The 10,606-nt window shown below is 36.7% G+C and overlaps 1 protein-coding gene across 1 annotated transcript in view; it reads left to right on the top strand.

The window, feature by feature from the left end:
* SEM1 (SEM1 26S proteasome subunit) overlaps positions 1-4,073 on the top strand; it is a 64,100-nt gene extending 60,027 nt beyond the window's left edge. Inside the window, exon 3 of the mRNA XM_054495611.2 lies at positions 3,782-4,073. Within this exon, the coding sequence (XP_054351586.1) occupies positions 3,782-3,785 (4 nt within the window). The 3' untranslated portion in view covers positions 3,786-4,073. The remainder of the gene's footprint in view (positions 1-3,781) is intronic.
* Positions 4,074-10,606: the final 6,533 nt, after the last annotated feature.

Here is a 10,606-nt window from a genome sequence, read left to right on the forward strand (position 1 = left end):
CTCCTTGACAAATAAACACTGGGACAAGATGACAATGGGATACTGTCACAGAAGTGATCTGCAGAAGTCTTGTTGCTGTCTACATACACATATGTGTTCCATGACTTCATATATTGTTGGAAGTAGCAGCTTATTGATGGCTTGGGGTATAGTTGAAAAGGATATGGGCCCTTCTATAGCACCAAGTTGGCTGTCTTCAGTGTTGGCCAAGATTAGCTGTCTTAAAGTCCAAAGGATGGGACCGGCTAGATATTTTATTGTACCTCAGAAAAATTATCTTAATTTCCTAGATATTTTGTTGTACCTAAGAAAAATTACCTTAATTTTCTACTCTCTCCAAATTTTTTCACCACAGAATCTTTTTTTGGAGAAAAATTATCAATATGTTATGGAACTAGTGGGCTATAGAAAACACACAGGATGTACTGATAAAACACAGTAGTAAAACACATTGGTTTATGAATGATCTCTGTATTAAACCATCTGTATGTATTGGTTTAATAAAAGTTCATTGCTAGATCTATCTGCTGAATTTCCATTCACCTTCATTAATGGATGCTTTAATTTGCAGTTCTCAAAAAGCTTTACAAATGAATTAGGGTAGACACAAAGCTGTGCCACCCAGAGCATCTTCAGTGATGTGCTGCACCCAATAGCGAGGGGGACTTTTCAACAGAGTCTCCAGTCCTCAGCTCAGGGAGGCTCCATCTCTGTCGCAGAAAGCCACCTTATTGGACGTCACACCTTCTCAGGGTGGTTCACATCCAGTGACTGGTCCAGGCAGGGGAAAAAAACATTGGGCCACTTTGGCCCAATGTGAGAAAGCTCAGACAGCCGATATATGCTTCAGCACCATGCCCCACCCCTAGGTGAGTGGCCGAGGCTTTGTCAGGCCTGCACTGCAGTTTGATGTGCAATCGTCTGCAAAAAAAACTGACTTGCAAAAAATTGCAGTTTGGTTTCTGCTCAGTCCTTCTTCTTTCACTTATTTTCACAAGTATCCATCCAAAATTCCTTCTGTAGAAGCCAACCTATACCCAGAGGTTGGTGCTTTGGCTCTATACCTCCTAAATACCTATTCGGTGTCTCTTGACTACAGTATTCTCTCTCTAACTTGACTGCAAGTTCCTTGTGGGCAAAAAAATATATAGCGATTTCTATATGCCACAGTTTCCATGATTGTGCCACAGATACAGAAGATAGCTGTTAAATACATTTTGAATGAAAGGATATTCCTTTTATAAGATGGATACTTCCATTTCTGTACATAGCAAGTGGTCAGAAATTAAAAGAACCATGTTAGAACTCGGGAAATTCTGTCAGTTTTTTCAGCTTTGTTTAGTGGCTCTTTCTGTGTCCATTTACACTGTGGAAATTTCTGGTATGTATTATATTTCTCACTCCCTTCTTTTCCTCCTTTTCTTTCTATGTCCAGAACTAACATTTATGTCCAAAATTTCTCCACCTATATCCTGCTACTCCTTCTATGATAGTTGAAATGATATTTTTCTTTATGAATTGTTATTCACAGCAACCTTCTTGACTAATGTATTCAAAAATTGTGAATGACATTTTCCCCTTAAATAGGCCCCTTTAGACAAATAACTGCTAAGCATTTTTCCCTGTGAATATGTAAATAGGTTAAAAACGAAGATGCAGCCAGTGTTGTGTGAATATTATTCCAACATTACACTTAAGATCCTTTCAGCACCATTTGCTAACATTTTGTACTCCTAGCCAAAGTGCCAAAAATTGCTCTCTCCTCATGCAATTTTCAAAAATTTCACTGGCACAAAATGAAGTAAAATCTCTATCTGCAGGAGAGAGCAAACTTCATTTAGCGTGTTTTACAAAGTGCTAAATAGGTTTTCTATTTTGGGAGTGGAGTAGCAGAACGTGAGCTTCCTGCTCTCCTGATCAAACATTTGCAATTCTGTTTCTGCACAGATTGCACATTTCAGGTTGTCTTTGGCTATATTAACATAAGACTTGTTGTTTTATGCAAAATAAAAGAAATACAATTACAATGTGTTCATGGGATGTGATATCAGTACTGGAAGGTTATTTTTCCCTGTCTTTAATGTTTTTATTATTTAAGATAAAATAGTGATTAGAGTCCCTGCAAGAGGCTTTTGTATTCAACTGGTTTCAGAGTAAGAGCTCTTATTTGCTATCTTCTAGGGCACCATCCAAAAGAAAATGGCCATGTTCTTCCTGATGAGAAATGTAGGATACCGGATTGCTAGCATCCTTTCAAGTAGCCCATTATATCCATGTCTCAGAGAAACCATACATAACTATTTGCTGGATATATTTTCTAAGAGAAAAGTACTTGTCTCATAATATGATAAGAATAATAATTATAGCAAAGATTTATTGATTGCTTATATATTCCAAGCACTATATAACATGGATGATCTCATGGAATTGCTGCAACTGCCCTCTGAGTTAGCATCTATTTGATTTGACTCCAGACCCTGAGTCCTGTACCACTTGGCAATACCATCTTTCACGTAAAGAGAGCACGCAGTGCTATACCTCACCTCCCTAGTAGAATACCATTTAGTTCATAAGTAAACTTGACTGAGAGAACATGGAAACAGAGTTAGGGAGGTGGCTGCAGAGCACACCACAGACCGAAACATATTACTGCTTTGTAAAGTTTTCAATATTTGCACCATAAAACACATATGCTTAGAGTATTTACACACTTCTCCAGCTTTTCTCAATGCTTAATTTGTGGATATATTTAATATCTAACTGTAGTTTGAAAGGAGCAAACATTCCTTCAAAGCCAATGAAGGCTGGAGGATTGACCTAGGCAGTTGATTTTTGAAGAGTAATGATACTGGTGAGCATTAGCCCTTTATAGATATCTGCTAATTCACCCTCTCAGAAGCTATTAACAAAGAAAGAAATAAACTCTATGACTCTTACATGGGGATCCAATTGTATCTTTATTCTCACATAGCTATCTCTCAAGTATATATCACCATTGTGTGCAAGTATCTTAAAGTTGTGTTGCACATATCACCTGGAGAGAGGATGGCAGTCGGGGATGGGAGTGGGAGTGGGCAAACAACTTCACTGAGGAATCCAGAGAACTATGCCTTGCATATTATAGACAGCCAGCATATCTGGTCCCTGTTTCCAAAAAATCTTACATGTATAGTTTGTATATTTAAAAATCTAAGCTTTTGGAAGAGAAAAAAACTCAAGACAATATGTAGGATAACTAAAATAATATGTGACTCAAACAGTAATAACTACCAATTCAGAGGAAAGAGAAAGATCACTGTGGTCCCAGAACATAAGAGAAACTTTGAGCTGGACTTTTAGGAATGAGCAAGACTTGGATAAACTAAGTAGTTAAGAGGTCAGCAAAGTTGTTCTGTGAATGACCAGATAGTAAATATTTCAAGCTTTGTGGGCTACATATGATCTCTTTTGAAACTACTCAACTCTACCATTGTAATAAAAAGCAGCCATAGACATATTAGGTAAGTGAATGGGCTGGGTTGTGTTCTAACAAAACCTTATTTACAAAAAAAAAAAAAAAGGCTTCAGGCTGGATTTGTCATGCAGGCTATAGTTTGCTGACCCCTGGTATAGACCATGGAGAAGTACATCTTAGGAAAGAGGTACTCTCAAAGGAATAGGGAGGGATATATATCTGGGACAATGGAGAATGGGAAAGACATGATGAATCAGTGAAACATAATGTATGAAAGAAACTATACATGACTAAATATTCACAGAATATATTTTCTTCTTGTGGAAGGTAGACACAGCATCATCTCTACCCATAAAAGGTGGCATTCTGCAAGACTGAGAAGATGCCCACCTCCATTCCCAGAGTCCAGGCCTTCATTAACTCACACGTGAACTACAGAAGCATCATCCCTAGTTCTCCTATTAGTCACTCCTCCTCACCTGCCTCTAATTCATCCATCCATCCAGCGTGGGTCATGTAAAGTTACAGCTGAGAAGGTACTCCCTCTCTTAAACTCATCAGGGCTCCATGTGGCTTCAAGATTGAAAATAAAATTTCTGTGTATGGTATATAAACTTAAGCTCTTAACAGTGTGCCCACTCCCTGTGCTCCAGTCATGGAAAATTATTTGCAGTTCTTTGAGCATGCTCCGGTCTCTCTTTCATGTTTTATATAAGCTGTCCTCTTTTATTGGAACATACTTCCTTCCCATCCTACCCCCAACACCCAACTTGTCTACCTGAGGAGCACTTAGTCATTGTTAAAGACCCAGTCCAAGATTTTCCTCCTTGGAAACACTTCCCTGACCTACTTTGTCTGGGGTTTGTGCCCGCTTTTCTGTTCCTAATGTTCCCTGAACCTACCTCTACAGTAGCAACCATATTCTATTATACAGTATTTACTTATTGACCCATCCCTCTTCCCTGCCAGACCTTGAACTCCCTGAGGGCAAAAACCTTCCCATTCTCAATCTCTGCCACCTAATGGTCTGGCAGTTTACGAACAAATGCTTAAATATTAACTTATTGATCATTGAATGAATGAATATCTAAATCCTGTTGTCTATTTTTTAAACACAGGGACAATTCTCATATAGTCTAACATTTGTATGATAAAAAGTATAAAGATGGCATTAAGAAAAACAGAAAGAATATGTACCAGAAAGGCTTAATAGTGGTTATTACATTTCTTAAAATATATTTTCTATGTTATAAATGTACTCATTTTATAATAAAAACATCAATATAAGATAAACAGTATATAAAAACTCTTGGAATCTGATTTTAAAAACTCTTGGAATCTGACTGGTGTGAAGCAGGTTCACCATGCACCTGTCACTCTACTTGAATGAGTCTGGTGAGACAGAATACTCACACAAGTTAATCAGTCTTCTTATCTATTACACACAGATGAGAAGATGGATAATAGAAACCTAGCATTAAGGTGGGCTGGTGCCCAACTTTCAGGAAAGTCGTCCAGGATGAACAGAGTCTTGTCTGTGAGTGCTCCACGTCACACTGCAACTGAGGGTCCCTGAAAGCATTCTGCCCTGGGTTTTATACCTTGGGGGAAACTGGGTGCACCGAGCTAAAGCTTTGCAGAAAATCCTGTTTAGAATAGATAGGAACAGAGCCCGGGCTGTTCTGAACAGTCCCTCCTTATTTCAGCATGTTATATTCCCAGCACATTTTACAGTTATCCTGAGCAGGAGGAGACCTGACCTCTTGCAGTTGACTGTCATGAGGTAGCCTCTTCCACCTTCCCCCTTTAATGCTATGAAGACAGAAAAATACATAAAAATAGCAAGACAGGAAACCAAACCTTACAGAAGATCTATTGCCAGAATCTGGGAGCACTCTTTGGAATCTACAAGGCTGATAGAACTTGGTCAAGATAATCCAAACTTCTGATTGTTGGCATTCCCAAACTTTGCTTCATGAAACAGCTCATAACCCAGAGAACCAGAACTTGCTCCAACAAAAAATTATGGAATCCCACCTCCACCACACTCTTGTTGCTTTTGGAGGCTTTCCGAGCATGTCTAAACTGCCTTTCATCCTCCCATGTCATTGAGAGGAGCAAATCCCAGAGAACAAGCCAGTAAAGCAAGTCCCAGAGAACAAGCCAGAACAAGCCAGTAAAGGGTTACACCTAATGGCAAGTTACATCCTTGGAGGTAAAGTTGTTACAAAGTGATGGTGGGGACATAGACTGTGAGAAGTTGGGAATGGGCTTGGGGCAGGCTCCACTCAGGCTTCTAGATGGAGATTTAAATATTTGCAGTTAATAAGGAGAAGAAAGTGGGCAAAACAGAATCCTTTATTTTCAAATACAACCTCTTTATTATTCTTATCTTACTTAAAGATAACTACATTTAATGCTATCCCTCCCCTAGCCCCGTATCCCCTGACAGGCCCCAGTGTGTGATGTTCCTCTCCCTGTGTCCATGTGTTCTCATTGTTCAACTCCCATTTATGAGTGAGAACATGTGGTGTTTGGTTTTCTGTTCTTCTGTTAGTTTGCTGAGAATGATGGTTTCCAGCTTCATTCACGTCCCTGCAAAGGATATGAACTCATCTTTTTTTATGGCTGCATAGTATTCCATGGTGTATGTGTGTCACATTTTCTTTAGCCAGTCTATCATTAATGGACATTTGGGTTGGTTCCAAGTCTTTGCTATTGTGAATAGTGCCGCAATAAACATAAGTGTGCATGTGTTTTTATAGCATTAGGAGAAATACCTAATGTAGGTGACAGGTTGATGGGTGTAGCAAACCACCATGGCACGTATATACCTATGTAACAAAACTGCACGTTCCGTACATGTACCCCAGAACTTAAAGTATAATAAAAAATTAAAAATAAACAAAAATAAAGAATATATGGTACGTATACACCATGGAATACCATGCAGCCATACAAAAGAATGAGGTTGCGCCCTTTGCAGGAACATGGATGGAGCTGGAGGCCATTATCTTTAGCAAACTAAAGCAGCAACAGAAAACCAAATACTGCATGTTCTCACTTATAAACTGGAGTGAAATGATGAGAACACATGGACACATATGTGGGAACAACACACACTGGGGCCTATTGGAGGTTGGATGGTGGGAGGAGAGAGAGTATCAACAAAAATAACTAATGGGTACTAGGCTTAATCCATGGATGATGAAATAATCTGTACAATAAACCCCTATGACACAAGTTTACCTATGTAACAAACCTGCACTTGTACCTCTGAACTTAAAATAAAAGTTAAATTTTAAAAAATGAAAAAAAGATAACTAAATTTAAAAGTCCAAATTAGGGCCCATAGAAACATAATGTAAAATTAGGGACAAGAAGTGGTCATGCTGAGGACTTGGAAGAAAGGAGACTGCTTATAACTGAAAATGACCAATTGTAGAATCCTGAGGAAAAAATTCAAAAAGTTGTTTAGAATTTCCAGTAAAAATGAAAAAAAAATGGCTTCTACAAAACAGTTAAAAGTAGTAAGGAGAAAAGAGAGAAAGAAAAAAAGTGACAGCAGGACCAGATATACAAGTAGATGAATCTGATGAGAAATAATTATTTAGTAGGATTAATATCCTACTATTATTACAGAAAAAAAATCATAGTTTGGTACCTAGGAAATAAACTCAAAGATGCAAAGGACTAATTTGATAACTTTTCCTGGAGAGTTTAAAAAAAGAGACAAAGGTGAAACTATGAGGAAAAAAAAGAGGGAGACAGAAAACAGAAACTCAAATCAAGATAGAAGCTACCGTACCTGGAGAAAAATAAAGCAATTTTTAAAGACGTAATTGAAGTAAGTTTTCCTGAGCTCAGAATATTTCCCATATGCAGACTGATATTCTAAACTAAAATCTACATAATTACAACCTGAAAATTCAAAATTCTATAAACTCTAGGTAGAAAATCTGGTTATTCTATGAAGGAATTTGAAACAGGTGTCTTCAACCTTCTTCTCTGTACTCTACAAGTCAATGGATCAATATGTAGACTAGGAACTACTGTTCAATAAAACTTTCTGCAATGATGAAAACGTTCTAGATGTGTGCTGTACCATATGGTAGCCACTACTCCTGTTGAGCTATGGAAGCCTTGAAATGTGACCAGTGGACTGAATTTTCATTTTACTTAATTTTAGTAATTTAAATTTAAATAGCTCCATGTGGTTAATGCCACCCATATTGGACAGTGAAAATTCAGCATTTTGAGGTTAAGCTATTGTGACTTAGATTATTATTCCCATCAAAGCTTTCTTTCTCATGTGAAGGAAATAGGACTTTTTTGAGTATTCAGGAGCTTAGAAAATATACCACCTATTAATTTTGTTTGGAAAAAAAATTTTCAAAGATCTGTTCAAACCTTAATAAACATAAAAAAAATTAAAAGCACAAGAATAGGGAAGTTTTCTTATAATAGGCTTGATGGGGACTACTGAAAATAGGAAATGTGTAACGTAAAACTTAAACATTAAAGACAATAGTCTGCCTAAATCTCCAAATTGTGTTACCAAAACAGGCATGGCTAGGAAGTGGGGTAGGAGGCATGCTAAATTATTTGATTATTTGTTTGTTTAAAGAGACAATCTGCATTTCAGTTAGACAAGAAGAAAACTATGCAATGTGTTTGCATATGTACATGTTGAATTTAAAACAAAATGTGTCTTCTATAAAAACTGGAGAAGACAGATGTAAAGAAGGGTATATTCTTGTGCTCAGGGAAAATCTCCTAGATTTCCATTTCCATGTTTTCATTATTAAAGAACAGAGAATTAAAATAATTTAAATAAGCACTAAACTCAAGAAGTTAAGTAAAATAAAGCAACTCTAAGAAAAGCATACACAAATATTAAAGCAAAAATAATTATATCAGAAAATAGAAAGATGGTAGGATTAAAATAAGCCTGAAAATTGTTTGAAGAAAAAAACTAATAAATAAATCTCTAGCTAGTCTTCTCAAAGAAAAGAGAGAATAAATACAGCTAAAACTATGAATGGGAAAGTAAATATAGTGTTTGATATAAAGTGGATTTATTTATTTTTTTTGGCTCCCTATTTTTAAGAAAAGAAAAAATACTGCCTAAAAATCTTGAAAAAATTGAAAAATTTTTAGGAAAGTATGTTATCAAAAATAACTTCTTAAGAAGTAGAACACTTGATAACTATAGAAAAACATAACATTTAAAAAAGTTTACTGGTAAGAAATGCTGGTCTTAGAAGTTCTGAGTGAGTCTTCTCAAACCTTCAAGTGTGAGATTACTCTAAGTTTTTTGTAAAAAAACCATATTTCTTAGAGCAGTTTTAGGTTAACAAAACTGAAATGAACACACAGAGAAACCCCACGGTAGGGGTCTCTCCTCCTCCCCCGACACATGCATAGCCTCCCTCATTTATAGCATCCCCCACAGAGTGGTACATTCGTTACAGCTAATGAACTTCCAGTAACACAACATCACCCAAAGCTCATAGTTTCCATTAGGGTTCACTCTTGGTGCCCTACATTCCATGAGTTTGGAGACGTATAATGACATGTGTCCACCATTATAGTATCTTACAGAGTATTTTCACTGCCCTAAAAATCCTCTGTTCTCCACCTATTCATCTCTCCCTCCCACTACCCCCTGCCAGCCACTAATGTTTTCACTGTCTCCATAGCTTTGGCTTTTCCAGAATGTCATATAGTTGGAATCATACAGTATGTGGCCTTTTCAGATGAGCTTCCTTCACTTGGTAATATGCACCTAAGTTTTCTCTTTGTCTTTTCATGGCTTGGTAGCTCATTTCTTTTTAGCACTGGAAAATAGTCCATTGTCTTTATGTAACATGGTTTATTTTTCATTCATCTACAGAAGGATGTCTTAGCTGTTTCCAAATATTTGCAAAATTATGAATAAGCCTGCAATAAACATGTGTGTGCAAGTTTTTGTGTGGACATAAGTTTTCAGTTCCTTTGAGTAAATATGAAGGCATATAATTTCTGGATCCCATGGTAAGAGTATGTTTAGTTTTGTAAGAATCCACCAAACTGTCTCCCAAAGTGGCTGTTCCATTTTGCATTTGTATTCATTACAGCAGTGAATGATAATTCCTGTTGCTCTACATCCTCACCAGCATTTAGTATTGTCAGTGTTCTGGATTTTGGCCATTATAATAGGTGTGTAGCAATATTGTATTGCTGTTTTAATTTGCATTTATTTGACGATACATGATGTGGAACATCTTTTTGTATGCTTATTTCCCACTGTATATCTTCTTTAGTGAGATGTCTGTTGAGGTCTTTGGCCCATTTTCAAATCAGGTTGTTTATTTTCTTATTGTTGAATAGGTGCCTCGTAGGATAACAGTCCTTTATCAAATACGTCTTTTGCAAATATTTTCTCCCAGTCTGTGGCTTGCCTTTTCATCTTCTTGACAGTATTTTACAGAGCAGAAATTTTTTTTATTTTAATGAAGTTCAGCTTATCAGTTATTTCTTTCATGGATCATGCCTTTGGTGCTGTATCTAAAAAGTCATTACCAAACCCAAAGTCATCTAGAGTTACTCCTATGTTATTTCTAGGGGATTTATACTTTTACATTTCACATTTAGGCCTGTGACCCATTTAAGTTGAGTTTTGTGAAGGTTGTAAGGTTTGTGTCTAGGTTCACTGCATTTGGATGTCCTGTTGTTTCAGCATGGTGTATTGAAAAGATTATCTTTTCTCCACTGTGTTGCCTTTGCTTCTTTGTCAAATATCAGGTGACTATATTTATGTGGGTCTATTTCTGGGTAATCTATTCGGTTTCGTTGATCTCTTTGTCTATTCTTTTGCCAATACCACATTGTTTTGATTACTATATCTTTACAGGAAGTCTTGAAGCTGGCTAGTGTTTGTCCTCTGACTTTGTTCTTCTCTAGTTCTTTTTCATTGTTCGAAAGCATAGGGAATAAAATGAAAAATTTAACTTCATTTTTAAAAGACCATATATTTTGATGCCAAATGTGAACAAAGTTGAATAATGAAAAAACTGGAGATCATTCCCAGTTCTAAGTAAAGATGAGATAACTCTGCAGTATATTAAGAGTACGTGACAAAGTGAAGTTACTTTCAGGATTGAGAAGCAA

The sequence above is a fragment of the Pongo pygmaeus genome, chromosome 6 (assembly GCF_028885625.2).
Source record: "Pongo pygmaeus isolate AG05252 chromosome 6, NHGRI_mPonPyg2-v2.0_pri, whole genome shotgun sequence".
NCBI lineage: Eukaryota > Metazoa > Chordata > Mammalia > Primates > Hominidae > Pongo > Pongo pygmaeus.